The sequence below is a fragment of the Coloeus monedula genome (genome assembly GCF_965178545.1).
Source record: "Coloeus monedula genome assembly, chromosome: 2".
Lineage (NCBI taxonomy): Eukaryota > Metazoa > Chordata > Aves > Passeriformes > Corvidae > Coloeus > Coloeus monedula.
This window is the reverse complement of record NC_138782.1, coordinates 36,772,522-36,791,560: the sequence shown is the minus strand read 5'-3', so window position 1 is coordinate 36,791,560 and position 19,039 is coordinate 36,772,522. Positions and strand designations below refer to the sequence as shown.

Genomic DNA, 19,039 nt, shown 5'->3' with positions numbered 1-19,039 from the left:
TGCATTTATTTGTGCCTGTATCAGTTTGCCACAATTGAGGCTGCTATTTACTTCGAAACTGTCCCATATATATTCTTTGGGTTCCATTGCTACTCATTAAAAGGTGCTGTGACAGCCTGGCATCAGCAGAGACCCCTCATGGAAACAGCCACTCTTCATCAGTAGTCATCTGTTAGGTTGTTTCTGGGCTGAGCTTCTCAGGCTCTGTGTAGGGTGGCTTTTTTTCCTTCTCTGGACAGGAAAGTAGGGCCCTGCATGTGTTTAACCCCACATTTTTGCAGGATACTAACATTTCTGCTTTTAATTGACAGCAGTTTTACAGGAGAGCGTGTCCCAGATGTGATTGCTCTAAAATGAAAGAGTACCAGTGTTGGTCTTGAATGTTTCCCATCCAGTTACCATTTGCCCCTTCATTTTATTTTGGTAGGTTTTTTTCACTTGAGTATGGGGTTTCCAAATAATTCTGGTAATCCTGGATTTTTTCCCTTGTTTTTACAGGTGACCTGTAACTGTTTCACCATCAGTAATGGAGAGATGCAGGATGTTGGTGTTGGCCTGTATCCCAGGTACTGTGGACACTGTTTCATTCACAGGCAAAATCTATGTCAGTTTTTTTCTCCTTTTTTCCAAGGTAGCTGTAAGGGGCATCAAAGCAGCAGGTAACATGTCTAAATGAGAAACTGGGAAATGGAAATTAATTAAAGGAGAGTAAAAAAATATGATCTAGTTGAAAACATTCTTCACAGTCCTGATTACAGCATTAAAACAGTTTAAATAGTATACATCTTTATATTTTATTTTTATGGAGGTGGTAGTCTTTTCTAAGTAAGAATAAATGCTGACACCAAGAATGTGTGACTGGGACTAGTTAAGGGAAACCTGTTCAGCGATGCTTTAGAATAAAGATATTTTGCACCTGAGAGCCTTCAGAATTAGTAATTAAAAGAAAAAGATTGATATATTTATAAGTAAATTAGCATAACAAAGAAACCAGTAAGGTGAAAAAATAAGTCCCTTAAGAGATAGATGTTAATATTTGAATTTCTTATTATTGTTTCTTATTTGTACTAGGTAAGAAGTATGTACCAATGAAGGTTTTATCATCATAGAATTATTAACCTGTAATCATAAATATGGAAAATTAGTATGTATAGTTTAAAATTACATTTCACCATCTAATTTTTTTTTTTAATGCATGGTTGAATTATGTTTGTCAATACCTCAGTGGGCCTGTCACTGTTGTTTCTTTTCCTACTAATGTCATATGTAAGATATGACTAAGGACACTTAATATCTTGAGGCCTGCCTTGTAGTAAAGATGAGGAAAAGCTGGTTAGGAGGATGTGGGAATTAGTGTCATGAAAAGTGCAAAACAGTAATTTGATTTCATAATGGAATAAAAACAATACTTGAGAAAAATGAAATATGATTTTGGAGCATTATTATTAGGGAAATGTTTGCTTTTGGTTGAAAAAAAGCCCTTAACTGTGAAGAAAGTGTCTGTCTATGTTCAATGATAATGCACTGCCAAGGAATGCAAGAGACTCTTTCCCAAGTCACTTGAGAGCAGTTTGAGTTTTGCTATAGCAAAAAAGCTGGGGAAATTGTGAACTTAAATCTGTGGTTTACAAGTCCTGGGCAAATGTCCTTCCAAATGAATTCATATGCTTCCAGACAGAATTGTCATCAAACCCACTAGTGTCTCCATGAGATGAAATTTAATTAAAAGTTCTTTATTTAGCCTTATTAAGAGATTGTATATTGTTGTATGGCTTGATAGCTTCAGCATCACAATATATTTTAAAATAGGTAAAATCCTATGGTGGTCCTGCTCTGCATCACCTTGCCAGCAGCTTTGGGAGTGTGCCCAGTGATCTCACAATAAGCGTAATGGATACTCTCCCAGTGGGTTCTTGAGGAGATTAGCCACAGATATTTTATTAGGCCAGAAGGGATATCAAAAGAGTCAGGCCCTTGTCGATACCTGCTCTAAGAGTCAAAAAACTAAATAAACATGGTTTGGTGCAGGGCTCTGACCCTTGGCAACATCCTCTATTTTGCCAACAACATTTGGGATTTTTAGTTGCTGAATAAGGCAGACAAGACTATAAATGCATCCAGGACCTGAATAAGCCAAAAATTCTTCTTCCAGGCTGATAATGCCAGAATTATTCTTTCAACGGGTCATTCCCATAAAGAAAGAACCATCAACCCCATTTCTGCTACAGCAGAAATGTTTGCCTGGTAAAGCCAGTTGTTTCTCAGCTAAGGAAACACATGACTCAAAAGTATATAGCAGATGTTGTTAACAGCCTCCTTCAGAGAGACAGAAGCGTGTATTTGGGCAGTGTGGGTGTCTTGAGAGTGCCAGCAGCTCCCTAATGAGCTGTGCTGCCCCAGCTGTCACATCCCACAAGAACAGAGGCTGGGCCAAAATATGTGTAAAACAGAGGCAATGGCCATGTTTCTTCTTTCAACTCTGTACACCGAGTTCTTTGGCTTTGGGACATAGTATACTCCATTTTCTCCCAATGTGAAATAATGGGTTGATTGTTGGCCCCTTTGAGCTGTGCTTGCAGTGACAGTCAGGTAATTGATCAGGTTAGTGCCCTGAAACTGAGCAGAAGCAATAGAAATATAACTCAGTCCCTCCTGCTCTGAACTGTCACAGTTACCTTGTTCCCCACTTGCCCTGTTCCCTGAATCAGGATTCTTGGAGAGTCACTGGGAGGCCATTGCCTTCCTCCTGCCCTGAATACACAAAAGGCAGAAACACGTGAAGAGATCCTGGCATGGCTCCTATTACCAATGAATATAAATCTTTTAAGCATTAATTTTCCTCCCCTAACCCAGAGCAGCTGATTTAACAGGGAATTTATTTGTTTCTTAACTTAATTGCTTGATACTTCAGATGTAATCATGTTAGCTACTTTCAAATGATTAAAGGGAAATGGCAGTAGAGACTCCTCTGTTAAGTTTTTTTCTTTCTTTCCTCCTCTACCACCCCTCACAGCATGTCTTTACTGAACCACAGCTGTGACCCAAACTGCGTGATCGTTTTTGAAGGAAACCAGCTTTTACTTCACTCTGTCCGAGAGATCCAGATTGGTGAAGAGGTAATTAACTTGTCCTCCCTTCCATCACAGACACCTGCAACAATGACATCTCCCTAAATAAATTCCAGACTGCTGGGCCACCAGCTTAATATTTTGATGATATATTGATGCCACTTTCTAGCACATAGCTATCAGGGGGAAAATGATAAATAGAATCATCTCTTCACACTGCCTGGGCCCCATAATCATTACTTCTCATAAATCACTAGCAGTCTTGATAAATTCCTGTTCCTCCTTTCCTCCTCTAGGCACTTCATTTTGTTTGTATTTGAGTGTCTTTACCCTGACGGGAACACTTACAATATTTCTGAGTGGAATTCAGTGTTCACTAAGTCACTGCAACAAGAAGCATTTGTCAGGCAGCAACTATGCAGTTGTGGTAAACCTTTCATTGACAGTGAAAGCAACAAAACAAGGTGTGTTTTCTTGTCCATTTCACTAGGAAAGACTTCAAAATATCCTTTTCAAGAGATTTCTGATTTGATATAAGGTATTATCTACTTTATAACAGCACTTGTATTAATTTGAAAATAAGCATTTGTGGCTAGAAATCAAAGTGAATGTGTTTTGCAGCACTGCAGTACTGAATTTGCCTAATAAGACCTGAAAAGAGATGTGTGCATATATGTAACTTTACATGCACCAATGACCTACACAGTCCTAGCTGTTAGTCACTTCAGAATCATGATCTAATGTAATATGGGTCATGCCTGTTCTTAAAACTGTGAGTATGAAGACCATACATATTTTAATTTAGACATAGTATTTATTTTCCTCCCTATGAAGTTTCTTCTTATTCAATGTATCTTTTCTCAAAGATAGTAGGCTATCAAAGTAAGTAAATGGTAGAATATTCTTTAAGACAATCAAAATAAGTAAATGGTAGAATATTTTTTTCAGCAAAACATTGTTGAGAACCAACAGAAATGTTTTTGCATACTTACCTTTTTGCCAAGAGAAATCTTTCAGGATACAATATATATTTGTGGAGCTATTAACTGTAGCCATCTTTCAGTCCAGCATTCTTGTTTAAGTGTAATTATAGACACCTTTCTTCTATTTTATCCATAAACCATAACTTTCCTCTTGGCTTCCCAGTTCACTAAGATGGGATGCTTATTTAAAAATACAGTAAATTTTAATGTCTTATCGGGAAGAAAATGAGCTTTAGGCTTAAAAGACAAAATAAAGCTGCAAAGTCAGTATTAGTTTAGATCTGTTATGGGAAGAGGAAGGAAAATAAAATTTTTATGAGGGTGTTTACAAGTCAGCAGTTCAATATTATTTTCTACACCTATTTAATTTTAATTTTCATAACTCCAGCACTTTTGTGTTCTGCATAATGACTTTGGTGCAACTTTCCACACTGCCTTACTGCTTGCCTGCAGCAGGGTGAGCTCAGTTTTAGTAATAGCCATGTATTGAATTTACAAACTTACATATGTGAAACTACATTACCTGTTGTGAGCTGAGCTTTAGCTTATACTACTATGTCATGATCTGAGCTAATGGGGGAGAAGATACATGTTAGGGAGGAAACTGATTGGGTTTTCTGAATAAATTGGGTGCTCTGAGATGGTAAGATGAACATTATTTCAAGTCACGAGGCAACAAGGAAAAACTTAATTATAATAACTAGAAAATTTCTCTTATCCTGTTCAAACTTACACTAGCTTCAGAATGAGATCCCCTGTAAAATAATTAATAGAAAATAAGCACTAAGATTTATTAGAAATAAACGCTAAGTCAAGCTCAGATTAGTAGAAGAGGACTGTGGCTTTTCCATCTATTCAGGAACATATTTTTGCACATTTGTAGTGCTTTCTGTCAGAGCACACTACAGAAGTTTATTCATGCTAGGACTTGCTGACCACCTATAATTGCAGGGAAAACAGAGACACGGGGAGCTGAGACGACTGGCCATTGAGGTCATCTCAGCATTCTGAACCTTGCTTCCAGAAGCTCAGAACTAATTATAACAACTTTTTGCTCTTCAAGATAATTGTAGAATCACAGAATGTTTAGAGTCGGAAGGGACCTCAGAGATCATCTCATTCCAGCCCCCCTGCTGTGGCCAGAGACACCTTTCACTAGACCAGGTTGCTCAGAGCTCTATCCAGCCCAGCCTGGAACTCTTCTAGGGATGGGGCCTCCACAACTTCTCTGTAATGCTGACCATCACAGTTTTTATAACCTTAGGTGATGTTAATTTCACAGCACACAAAGATTTCCTTTACCTGCAGTTCTTTGCAAAAATGAAATTTAAGTGTTGCAAAGAAAGGCGGGATGTGGTGAAGGATTATAAAAAAGCAAAAATTATTTATCTAGAGATCACAAGGGCTCCTTTAGTGATAAAGTAGCCTATCAGCTAGTTTTGTGAAAAAGACAAGCAGCCTACTCTGAAGAGGTCTTCATCATTTCCCTGCCCTTAAGTAACCACTTCAAACAGCATCAGGACATGTGCTATAATTTCAATTGACTTTTTGTTAGTTGCTGAGTCTACCTGGTGTTTTGCAGGCAGACACGAGATGATTTTGCCTCTTCTCCAATCAGAAGTCATATGGCTTCAAATCAATTAGTCTTGCTGGCAGACAGAATGGATTATCTGAGGTGCAGTTCTGCTCCAAAATGGGTGCTTTGCTTTTCACCAGCTTCAGAGTTCAGTTAGAAAAAGTTTGTATCTTTCTTCAGAATATTGCATAACTGACCATTGCCTTACTGTGGTAGCCTGTCACCCCCATGACTCTGTGATGCCATGTTCCCCCTGTTCCCTGCCCTAGCCTTGTCCACTCCCTCAGTTTCTTTCTATTGGCTCCTGTACCCCAGCCCCGTCCAGGGACCGCCCCTGGGCCCCTGACAAAACCACCCTGCACCCAGACCACGAGGTCTTTCTGTCTCTGCCTCCGAGGGTGCTGGGACAGGATGTGAATAAAGCCATCTCAAACCCTCATGGGAGCCCCTTCTCTACCTCCTTCATCACCACTGCATTGTAACGCTGCTGGCTGCCAGAGCCACATCGAGGGGCTGTCCAAAACGGACTCCGGGATGTGACTGGTCACACAGCCCTAGGAAACCCCTGCTGTGCTCACAGGAAGCTGCAGCCTGCTAGGCAGAATCAAGCAGTTACCACACCTTACAGAGCAACACTTTTTTTAAAATTAATACTGGAAAATAGTTTCAGATGATGAGCAACTAATCTATTTTCATGATAGATTTCAACCAAGTTATGTAAAGTTTCTTTACTGTAATTCTGTGAGAAGTTTTATATCTATGTATGCTTGACACATTACATTTTGTCCCATTACAGTTTTTAAAACCAATTTTTTCCTTGAGTTACAAGGCATTTTGATCTTAGATGCCAAAACAGAGAGTACAGACTGTTAACCACTGTCTCAGGAACAGATTTCTGTACACAATCCTCCCTAAGACTCTGAGACCCATGACTGAAAAACCAAGAAGATTCCCTTTTTTCTCCCTGTCATTTGCATTAAAATACTTGATTTTAAATTTTTACTGAATTTTCTGTCTCGAAATTTTGAATTCTATTCTGTTACAAAAAAAATCCCCATAAATTAAGTCCACTACATCATGGCAGTACTGGAAAATTGTGTCCACCTCATTTGGTAGATGAGGAACATGAGAAACTAACTACCATATCTATGATTAAAGCATTTCTGTGTCAGAGCAAGAAGCAGGGCTCAGACAGTGCTGTATTTCTAAGGAGGAAGTCTTAAGAGTCAGTAAGTCTCAAGGCTGTTAAATAATTCCTTGCCTTCATAAATGTTTTTAATATATATTCTCCAGTTAGGGGAGGAAAGATTTACTGCATTCTTTACAAACGATGCAATAAAGAGGCAAGCTTTGGTCAGTTGAAGTAATATTTTAATTAGTAGCATACATCCCACATGCAAATACTATTAAGACAACCTTTGATAAATGGGCATATTTCCTAAATATGTACAAGTTAAATGAGCCTTGCATCTAATGAAGTGATCCAAAATTAAAGCAAGTGGAGGAGAGAGACTTGAATACAGAAATTTTGTGTTTAAACAATTAAATTATTAGTATAGACTCAGTCACTGTTAGATTGGTCATGTTTCTAAATATTCTAATTATATTTTACCACTCAGTCTGCCAGTTACAAACATTTTTTCACTTATGGATTTCTGCTGGCAGGGCTGGGAATTTGAACTTGGGCCTCTGACAGCAAGAGAAACTCTTAAGTTGTTAAAATGCTAAAAGGAGATATTACTGTGATGAAGCCTCTTGTCTTTCTGTCCAGTCATATGCTTTAATCCAGAGCAGGTTGTTATGTGACTGTTCATATCCACAACTGTTTGGTAACCTCTGAAAAAGAAGTGTGTTTTTTGAAACTTCTTCCTACACCCAAGGTTTCTGCAACATAAATGAAAAAAAAGGGGGGGAGGGGAGAAAGCCAAAAATATAAAGAGAGAAAGGGATGAAGCCTATAGGCTGGATAGGTAAGGGATATTTGATATTGGCTCTGTGTTTGTTTCACAGTATTATAACTGAACCCTGCTTAATGATGGTTTCAACAGCAATGACAGGGTTTAAACCATTGTCTTAAATATTTTGGCAAAGAATAGACTAATATCATATGAATTACTTTTCCCAGAAGATTCCTACTGTCTTGCACTGTGCCTGAAGTTGATTAAATCCCTTTTACTGCTGGATGCCACCTGAACCTAAAGCCCAGCAGGACACGAGTCAAAACCAGAGATGTTTATGCAGAGGACAAGAGACAGGGAGCAGCCAGTGTGCAGAATGAGTTTGACAGATCACACTTGTGAGTTGCAAGGAGACATGAAGGTCAGGAGGCTTGTGATGGGAGAGGGAAATTGGGTTTGGAATGTCTGAAGGATGAGGTTAGAACTGCAGCTTGGCCAGAAAATGCTTTATGGGAAGGGAGACAGATCTTTCTTACCACACCAAGGAGGATGCAGATTAGGACCAGCTGTGGAAAGAAGTGAGGACAAAGTTGTTGGGGTCACTGAAGATGTTTGAGATATCAGAGTAGGGCTGCAAGGACTGTTTACTTGGGAAAGTAAGAGAACACAGCTGGGGGAAAAGGTGTAAGATAAGGCTGAAGGACAGACCTGAGACTGGCACAAGATGAAATTGTCCCATTGTACCAAAAGTGGCTATGTAAGGAGCTAGAATTGATGGCTGGAGAACAGGTTTAGATAATCAGGTGTTGAGAATAAGACAGGAAAACGATACTCATGTTGAGGGGTAGCGAAAGAATAAGAAGAACATTGGAGATAATGGGGCAGAAGAGACAAAGCTTGGGAGCAAAGGATGGAAAATAAATGAGCAGCACAATTTCCATCCATTCACTGCAGAAAGATCAGAGGGAAGCCTATGGCTCCTGTGTAGAATATTAGTACAGACTGTTCTGCTGTAAGCCAGCAGTGGTGAAACTAATCCTCTCTTGGCTCAGACATGCACAAGCTGGGACAGAACAACACTGTATAGAATGCTAAACCTAACAAAGTTCTCACACTAACTTTTGATTATTTGTGGAATTTTAATTTGTCTCTTTCATTAATAATACTATTAATCTTCAATTATGAGGCCATATTTATTTTAAATGCTTGACTTTGCGATCTCAGTAGACTTCTTTTAACACAGTCCTCCTTCAATATGTAATCAAATTACACTGTAATAATAAATGAAAATAATGCAGGCATTGTTTTAGTTGCTTGTTAATTGCTCATTCAATTAGAATGCTCACTAATTTGCAAAATGCAGGTTCTGACAATGGATTTCATGGTCATTAGTAAAATTGGTCAGGTTTTCCTGTAATTTCTTTGAATGGACTCTCATGATTTAACTGAAAACCATGTGAAAATTCTCCCAATTAGTTGAAGTGTCTAGGCTCAGCATGAAATAATGTGACCTGATTTTTTTCAGCTCTGACCTCTCTGGAGTGTTTCAAAGTGTGTTGGGTGTATAGTGTAATCACTCAATAGCATGTGTGACTGTATGCTGGTCTGAGCTGAGCTGCTTTTTTGTTATATTCTTTTCCTTATCATTAGCTTGTGCCTGTGCAGCACTTTAAACATTTCAAGAACTCTACAAATGGTTAGTCCTGTAAAATTCTTTCTGGCAGACGTCAAAGTGAACAAACTACAGACTTCTCTGTAGTTCTTTGGAATTCACTCTGTGCAGTGTAAGAAGCTGAAAATGGCACAAATGTAGGCACAAATTTTCTTTTATCATTTTAATAAATCTTCTTGTCAATAGTTCCAACAACTTAGACTGCAATGTTTTCATGCTTCCTTGGTCACAAGGGAAACATCACAGACATACTGAAAATGGGTATGGCATAAAAGGGATTATCCTCAGGCTCAAACATATATTTTCAAGAAACTAAGGGCTTCTCTGAGAAAGAAATTTTGGAGATAGTTGGATACTGTGTAACAGCACTGGTAAATACACACCTAAACTCTGGAGCTACACAGAGCTTACGTGTGAGATTTCCTACACAAGGAATTCAGACACTGACTTTCTTTGCTCTCTTTTCTTACTCTCCTTTCTTTTTTTTATTTTTCTTCCAAATAAGGATTAAAAGTTGATACAGTGATAATTTTGGGGGGCAATAATAATTTTATACAATATTGATCTTGAAATGTGGAAAAGTATTCTTCCATGGAAATTATTTTTCCCTTTTTTTCACCTTCTGTAGAAATAGTCAATTTCTTCTAGAAAATAATCTGTTAACATTTTATTTTATGCTGGGAAAAATGTTGAATCCAAAAAATGTTGCTTCTGCTAATACATACACTGAATATGGATTTTTTTGTGAAATGTACCAACTCTTTTTTTTTTTATGTACTGCATACAGCTCACCATCAGCTACGTTGAATCACTGATGCCTACCAGGGAACGCCAAAAGCAACTGGTGCGCCAGTATTGCTTCGAATGTGATTGTCTTCTCTGCCAGAATCAAGAGAAGGTAGGTTAAGAGAAAAAATTCCTTGCCAATGAAAAATAATTTTCCAAGGCCCATCAGCAGCTTCCCTTCCTTAATGTAATACTTCTCTTTTGCTACTAACTGAATGGCCAGAATAGGGGAGAAAATGACCTCTGCCCTTACTGTGGTTTGTTGTTGCTATGAAGGACAACTCTGAAGGGAAGAAAAGCAGGAAATGTTGGCATTTTTCTATTCAGAAGAATAATCTTGGAACTTCAACCGAAGCCAGTGGTCTGATACTACAGGAAGGTTGTGCTTATCCTCAAAATAATGTTGAATTAATTCTGCCAGACACCTGCATCAGTAATTTTCAAGAACTACCAGGCTTGTTCAGCAGTTCTTAGAGAGAACAGTGAACCTCCTTGGTTGACTGTAGTTTTTATGCTCACTTACATGACAAGTTCTTGGAGTAGCAGGTCAGTAGTTGTAGTAGATAAACTTTTGTTCAGTGTGATCTCTTACTAGGGTTCAGCCTAGCCTGATGTGATTATGTTCTGGCTTGCTTCATATTTATACAATCTTGGCACAAAAAATTTGTCTCAGAGCCTGATGAGAGATCAAATGGAATAGGCAAAATGAGGCTGGCTTCATAGCAGCTTATGCACTTAGTCTCTTTTGTTATATGTACAGCTCTTATTTTCACAACTGCCTGTTTGGAGTGAGTCACCTGCCACAGCTAAATGTGTTCCTGCAAGATTACAAATAGTAAGAAAGGTATTGATGAAAATGTAATTCCAAGGAACATAATATGATTCATGAAATAATTGCTGCAAAGAAAAAGAAACCCCCAAAGTTTAAACTGTAACATATGCTTTGATTCATCAGTAGGCCGCTCAAAAAAGAGAACACAGAAAATTTCAGGCTTATGACATAATGCTAAATTAGTTCCTGTCGGTGTTGGCGTTCTGTGCCTGATAAAGGCTGCTGCAATTCTACTCAGAGGCAGTGAAGTGAAGACCTCTTTTGTCTTTCTTTTGAAGATGGTCACTCAAGTGCCATGAAATCTTGGATTAGTTTTGGGTAAATGGCATCCTCACAGATGCAATTATGATTAAGAAAAATAAGCAAGCTAAAGAGTCTTCAAGGATCACCTAACAGTTTGTGAAAGGGTAGACAAGTGGTGTAAAGACCATTCAGCATGTGGAATGTTTTAAGAAAAAATATCAGCAGGCTGGTGTATATGTCATTGTAAGAATCAACATATAACAGCAAAAAATACTGTAGTGAAATTATATGTGCATGTATTCATGAAAGCAATACTCTCATATATAGGTTAAAATTAATTCATGATTTTTTTTCTTTTTGAAAATATAATTGTCATTTGTGTTCATATTCTACAGATCTATTTTTGCCTTTCCACACAATTTCCTTGGGAATGATATTGTGAAATGTTTGGAAAGCGCTTTGTGACCGCATTCTGAAATTCTGTGATTGCCTGATCGTTACCATGTAGAGAGGTCTGTGAAAGTCTAGAAGCCTCATGGCAACTTTGTCTGTTGATGTCTATGAAGAAGACATCTTTATCCTCAGCTTTAGTTTAGGGTGATCAAATATTATCTGCAGCAGTCCTCATAGTATTGTTTCATTTCTCTGTGACACCTGAATTTGTAAAATCTCTACATGACTAGCTTGGAAACTTGGATTTTTTTTTCCTGTTTATCTCAGTCACTGTTAGTAAGCTGCGAGTTGTGTAACACTGCAGGTACAGCAGCAGATAGTATTTTTGGAAATTCTGGGGTTTTAAACTACAGAATGTCTAGATGCTTAGAAGTCATGAGTTGATAAAATTATTCAATAACATCCCTGCTGAAATACCCCTGATACTGAGACAAATTTCCAAGTCATCTTAGAACATTTTTAAAAAGCAAAATCTTTGTCAATAGAATAGGCAAGAGCTATAACTTTGGGACATCAAGAGTGGCAGAGTCAATATTGTGAATTAATAAATATAGTCAGCTAATAGTAAATTCCCATATTACAACATTGCTTTGCAAAAAAAAAATGGTTTAGTCAGCAGCAATTCATCTTGTATATTTTTCTTATAGATAAAAATGCAAATTCCAGAAATGCTTTATACATTCAAGTAAGTTCTTGTGTGTTGGGGATTTTTTTCTGTTGCAGTCAGCTCATCAAAAAAGCTAGCTTCCTTTTTGAAATCACATTTATGGGCACTTACACAAACACATAAAGAGTTCACATTACTCCAGTCTGAGTGTGCTTGCGAGCTACTGAACACATACTAGGGACCAGTGAAAGCTCTCAAGATGCACACATCAATTTACAGTAAAGTTTTAAGTCAAGTGATTTCCACTGTAGCTTTTATGCTACACCTTTTGTAATGTTTTAAAAGTGATCCTGCAAATCCTGTGGGAAATATACATTACAGTTTATATGAGGAGCACATAAACCTTATGTCTATTTGTACTTAGTTACATGCATCTTTATTTATTCGTTTTTAGAAAAATACTTGGCAAGATAATTATCAATGAAATTTATGTTTCCTGCTGCAGTTTTTTAAGGGCTTGTTCATTTAGTGTTACATGCCTGAGTGAAAAAGCATGGTGTCAAGTTTCTGTTCTCAAGTCAGTTACTGACTGCAAGTGACCCTGGATAATTCATTTTATTCAAGAGCAGCCTTTGTGTTTTCTAAGATCCAACCCTTATTTTTCATAATTGGTGGGAAGCTACCATTTCAGCTGGAGCTGAACAGGTTTTGGACTAGAAAACAGATCAGTCTGTCTATATTGGGGACCATTTTTGTGAATGTTCTGTGAATCTTTGGTTTGTTCAGTTTCTACAAATTGAGAAGTGAGAAGATAATTTATAGGTAATTTATACTTCTTCCGAATATTCTGGTGCCCAAAGGATAATAAAGAGAGATGCTGTATTTTCGAAGGTATTTTAGCTTTATGTGATGGATTTGTTTAAATAATTCCTTGAAGCAGAATGGTGTGAGGTTTATTTGTGCCTTCCTCATACAGAGAGAGAATACAAGCAGCTCATTCATACTGCCTTCAGTGAAAATCCATGAAAACTGGAATGGATAAAAGAGGTTAATGGAATGCCTTCAAGCAAATGCCCACTCTTTAGATAGATAAAGTTTGGTGAGATAAATTATGCTGCTCCATGAAGTATATATAAACACAAAATCAAGACTGACATGATTACATTTCTCTGCTAGCTGACATGGATAACCAGAGTGCGATTGCAACACTTCCTAAATATACACAGTTCCCTTGCACAATTGTCAGGATCTGAGACTCTAATATGGCAAAGGCAACATCTTCAAGTATCATGAAGTGGGCTGCAGCCCAACTACAGGGACCCTTGCTGAAGCCAAAGTTACTGAAGTTTAGCATCAACTTCAGCTGATACACACTGGCGCTCAGTGTGAGCAGACACAGCCCCAGACTAAGTGGAGAGTTCCATGGCTGAGCAGTCACAATTGCAGTGCATGCAAAATTAGAGGAAATGTTCCTCACTGGTCACTGCTGGTGAAAGGACTTCAAAGTGAATCTTTCTTTGCTATACAGTAGTAGTTCTTTATCTTCCTCGCCAACTGTGAGCACAACCAAGGAATAATCTAGGTGCATAGCTGTTATTAAGGATAAGAAAACATAGAAGCAAACAGTGGCAATAGCTGGACTGGGGATCTTAAATAATTTTTGGTGCCTGAGCCTCAATGTGAGCTGCATTTTAATTCTAAGGATGTACTATAATGCTGGGCAGCATCTTTTAGCAGCTGGTCAAGCAGCCTGGCAAGTACAAATACATCTCTCTAAAGTGGCTAAGGTAAGACTGAGGTGAACGTTCTAGTGGTTCAGTTCCTGACAAATTAAATGGCACTAACTACAAATCTAAACAAGACTTTTGTCAAAAGTTAGGAAAAAAAAATCAGGAACTAAAAGAGGGGAAGAAAACATGTCTTCCTAAAAATCACTCATAGAATACTTCCTGTCTGTCAATACTTTAAGTTACAGCTACTGTATTGTCTTCAGTTCATTGTATCTCTGACAGCTTTATACATTAATCTTTGCTCCATTTTAAGGTCAATCTCCACTGTAATTCAGGAATGTGTGCCAAGCTGAACTCTTGGCAACATATACTATTCCAGCACATAAAAGCCCCTTACATTAATTATAATTAAAGATGGGATTACATTGATGACAAACATTTTAAATGAAGAACAGTTTTTTCCACAGTCATGAGCCAGAGTATTGTTCATGTTGTACATCTTCAGCCAAGGATTTCAGGGACATTTGTGCTTATAGAATTGCTTTGTTATGAGTTGTCTTTATCTTTTGGAGCCAGCATTTAATATTTTAGTCTAGCTTGGTTTTTGGAAAGCTTTATTTTTTACAAGGTCAAAAGCAATGGGCTTGACTCTGAATCATTTTTATATTTGGCCAGTGTTTGACAGTTGCCAAAGTTAATGACAACAGTAAGCACGTTATTCCTTTAATCAGTTTATTGCTTTGCTTAATAGTTACTTATATTGCAGCCAGAATTTTGGTAGAAAACATCACAACTCCAGTTTCCAACTCAAGGATTTTCAAAATCAGGTCACGTGAACAGCAGCCAAGCTATCAACCTCTACATAAAAATATCCCTGCAATTCTTTACCTCTTACTGCATACATCCACCAGCTCTGTTATAAGAAACTCCCCACAGAATAAGTTCCTGAATGTGAAGTTTTGACATTATTTTTCTAGCTGAGGAAACAACACAACTGTAATTTAGGACTTCATCAAATGTAAGTAAATTGATAAATTTGTTGCTACAGCATATGTCCATGGTTGGTTTGCCTCACCAGGTTTCCTGAAAGACACTTGAATATGGCCAAAGATAGACTATACAACACTTTCGCCTTCGATCTTCATGTTTGCTCTCAGCAGTACCTTTGAGGAATATGTGCTTAAATTACAGAGGCATTGTTACATGAAGAATATTATTATTGACTGTTGTTTTTAATTAGCATGTAAAGGCTTCATGCAAGATCACTGTACTGGTGTTAGTACAAAAATGTCACCCCTCCCTCAGGGATCGTATATTTAGGACACAGGAAACACAAAATTATATGTTAAGAAATGCCTTTTAAAATTGCTGAATTGTCAAGTTCCATAAGTTTGTGTCCCAGTTTTCCTAATATTTATTTATTTTTAGATATTTACATTCTCACTAAGTTTCCCAAGTACAATATGAAAGATGAGACCTCCAAATTAATTCAAAAGATGAAGCCTGGGAAGCAAGGATTAAATGGGATTGTTGAAAACAAGTCCCTTTATGCAGCTAACTGAACATAAAACCCTTTGATCAAAGCAAATAAAAAACTAGGGGCATCTGTTTCTCTAGTCATGATTCTAAGAAACTTGCTAAGTACCAATTTACCAAAGGGTGTGTTAAAAAATATATATATATATATCAGGACCGTTTTCCAACAGAATCCTCGCTTAATTCATTTCCTATCAAAATACAGAGTTTGCAATAGTTAATTGTAGAAATTGTTCATTCCTCATCTTTTTTTTACTGTTTTGCAACTAGAATTGCCTTTGAAGCAAACTACAGAATGACATCAAGCCAGAGATCAGTCATGTTTCACCCATCTACTCTTCCAGCCCAACGTCAGTATAACCAGTGCCTACAAAAGTCAGTGGCAGTAATTAGAGCCCACTGGGACACAATGCTGTTTCTTTCCATAGGTGGCTGGCTGTTTCTTCCCTCTGGCAAGGCATTTGCTAGTGACATAAACCCTGGATTCATTCCTGAAATCCAACAGTATACTAACACTCTTCTGTTTCTTTCAGAGCATCTTACCCTCTTGGGATGAATTTCCAAAGAGCCAAGGACAGAGGGCTTTTATTTTTCTAGTGCCAAAATGACAGTAAAAAACAAGGCAGCCGCTTCTAATTTCTGGGATCTCTTGTTCATTAACAAAGGCATCATCTCTTCAGTTTCTTAGCATTTCTTACATGACTTCTGAGGCTCCTTCCATCTTTCAACATTGTAATTTTTTTCCACTGAAGTGCAGTTCCAAAGACAGTGACAAATGCAGTGTGATCATTTTTCCATGACAACTTGCCTATCCCAGTTGCTTTGGGACTGCCTCAGTGTGCTCTGGTCACCACTTGGCAGCATCCAGCTGGGGCTCACTTGGGTTGTCAAGGTCCTGAAAACGATCTGGCTGTTCTTACAGACGTGAGTTGAAAGATGTATGTAAACTCTTTGCCTTTTCAGGAGATCCTTAATAGGGCAACCTGTATCAGTTTGGCCCATCAAGTTCATATTTAAAGCAAACGTAGAAGTTGGGGGCGTGGCACCCTCCTGGGAGTCTGGCTTTCTGCTCATCTGAGGGGAGCAGAATCTCATTCCTTTTAGACCCAGCCATCTAAGAGGAAACGTAAATCTTCTGGCAGATGTTTTAAGCAGAAACACTTTTTTGCCACAGGAAGAGAGGGCATTCTCATCACTTTTATAGGCTGTTGCAGCTACATTTAAGTGCCTGGATCCTTCTGGATCCTTCCTTTTGGATGTCCAGCTTCCTTGGGAGTGTTAGAACTAGCTATTGCTGTTATGATTTCTTTTTCCAGATGTTGTCATTCCTGTAGCAGTCACTATTTGGTCTCTGCTGAATGACAAGCAGAAATAAGAAAAGTCTCACTCTGGATTATCAGTCTAAAATAAACATAGAAGATAGAAGATTCAGAGAGAAACAGCAGTAATTTAAATATAAGGCTAGATCAGAAAAATCACTTTCCAAACACCTTTTCCTGCAGTGATTTTGGAGACACATCTTTTTCCTGAATATTTTTAGAAGCCAGTCATTGCATTATCTCAGCTTGAATTTCTGAATTCTCTTGCACTGAAGTTCCTATAAGGTCTTGTATGTTTCAGCCTGTCAGGGTGGTTTCTAATAACAATAACACCTTAGGGAACAATCTTGATTTTGGATGCCTTTTCTTGATCTGTTTATCAGTAATTTTTTTTCTATTTTGCAGCATGTTCTATCTTTTAAAATGCCATTAATTAGGTAATTTGATTGAAATATGATAGGTTTCAATTCAGATCCCATAAGTCATTTAAAAAAAAAAAAAAAAAAAGCATGTTGCAAGTTTAAACTGCACTTTTCTGGACTGACTGGATTTCAATTTTCTGGATACAAAAATCTCTCTGGTTGAAGGTCGTCCACTTTGGACAAAATAATATCTGCATCAGAGCCAGAATGATATTTTTTCTTAGATATTAGAGCAGACCCTATGGGGTAAGGGGACCCCACAACTCTCTTAGTGCTTCAGGCAATGGGTGAGGTTCGGGTGAGTCCAGGATGTGCACTGTATCTTTCTTCTAGATTCCTGTTCCAAATCAAGTAGAAATAGGAGCTTGGATCTTTTTCTTTCCAAGTGTATATTTTAGTGGGCTAATTTTAAAGAAAAAGTAGAAGAAAGTGAGTGGAAATAGCTTTTTCTCATTGGTTCTCTGGATGTAGGCTAAATCCCTTCCTGACAGTAAAGAATTTACCTTTCATTTACTTTTAAAGACCCAAACCAGGACAGCAACATTATATGGGCTGACCCTAACATCAGCCTTTGCAGGCATGCTGTATATTTTGATCCCTCCATTTTACTGTTTTATCTGCTCTTAGACTCTCAGCTTTTGGAATAAATATTCTTTTTACTCTGTACAGTCTAAAAACCTGCAAAACAGCGTAGCTGTGATTTTGATACTGCCAGGTTTATAAATAATAACAACAGTAAAGTCAGCAAATAATCTGAATCCCACCAACATGGAGGAAGAAAAGAAGATAGAAAAGTACTCAACTGTTTATCAGCAAATTTGTCAGTTACTTGAAACAGGACACAATTTTATTAACTCACTGAAATTTTTAGCAATATGCCATCTTCAAGTAATTTCTGCTAAAGTTTCTGTCATCTTTCAGCTCATTCCTTCTTGAAGGCATTGTCTTGAAGACATCGCCCAAAACTAGTCCAGAGGAACATACTTCATTCTGAATAAATGTTTTCAACTATGGTTCTTATGTTTCTCTTTCCTTCAGATTCTGAATATGCTTTCTGCATACTCCAAATTTCTGGTTCTTAATGCCATCCTGATTGTAGACTGTATGCTTTATGATGCTGGACAATTTGTCTTTTCATTTTATTTCTCTTAGCCAAAAAAAATTTGTCCTAATAAATCTTACATTTCTTACAGTGTATTTTTTTCTGAGATCAATTATTGTCCACACAATGCCCAGAAATCACTAGAATTAAATACTCCAAATACAGTAGGTGTAAATGCTTGGTAAAGATTAGCTTTATTGCAGTGCCTGTTGTCCCAGTTTTCTGAAAATTCCAAACAGAGGAGAGGAGTAATGACTGGTTGTGTTAAGCAGGTTTATGCACATAGAGCCCATAAGTATGATCATGCTTTTACCTTATATGGGTCAGTAATGGGTTTAAAAAGTCGGGGAAAAGTTTAATCTAGTAGTCCTGATTTTAATCTGATAATCTGCCCATCATCAAATCCATGAACTAAACCATTCCCATAGCCTCTCTCAGACGAAAAGAGTATTCTGTGAAGCACTTCACTGTGATTGCTTTTTGTGGTGAAGTGGACATGTACCTACAGTGGACAAACACAGGTCTGAGTGGGAAAAGCAATACTGTATGCATATGTATGTGCATAGGTGCATGCATGGAACCTGCTAGGACAATTTTAAAGATTTTCCTATTTCATGAACAGTATGTTCCACAACCATGGTGGTGGTTGTTTTCTTTTGCTGTTATTTGTTTTGTGACCTTTGTTAAGTAATGTGAAGCCCTATTTCATATCTCCCTCCATAAACTAGGTACTGAAATGCCCATTATATAAGTAACATTTAAAGATTAAAGATTATTTAAGATAATTAATATAATTAAGATAATTAAAGATT

General features: G+C 37.6%; 1 protein-coding gene across 1 annotated transcript in view; it reads left to right on the top strand.

Annotated features, from left to right (window-relative positions):
- SMYD3 (SET and MYND domain containing 3) overlaps nucleotides 1–19,039 on the top strand; it is a gene marked incomplete at both ends in the record, with an annotated part of 395,652 nt that overhangs the window by 314,835 nt on the left and 61,778 nt on the right. The window contains 3 exons of the mRNA XM_082277060.1: nucleotides 499–566; nucleotides 3,014–3,116; nucleotides 9,985–10,095. Of these exons, the coding sequence (XP_082133186.1) occupies nucleotides 499–566; nucleotides 3,014–3,116; nucleotides 9,985–10,095 (282 nt within the window). The remainder of the gene's footprint in view (nucleotides 1–498; nucleotides 567–3,013; nucleotides 3,117–9,984; nucleotides 10,096–19,039) is intronic.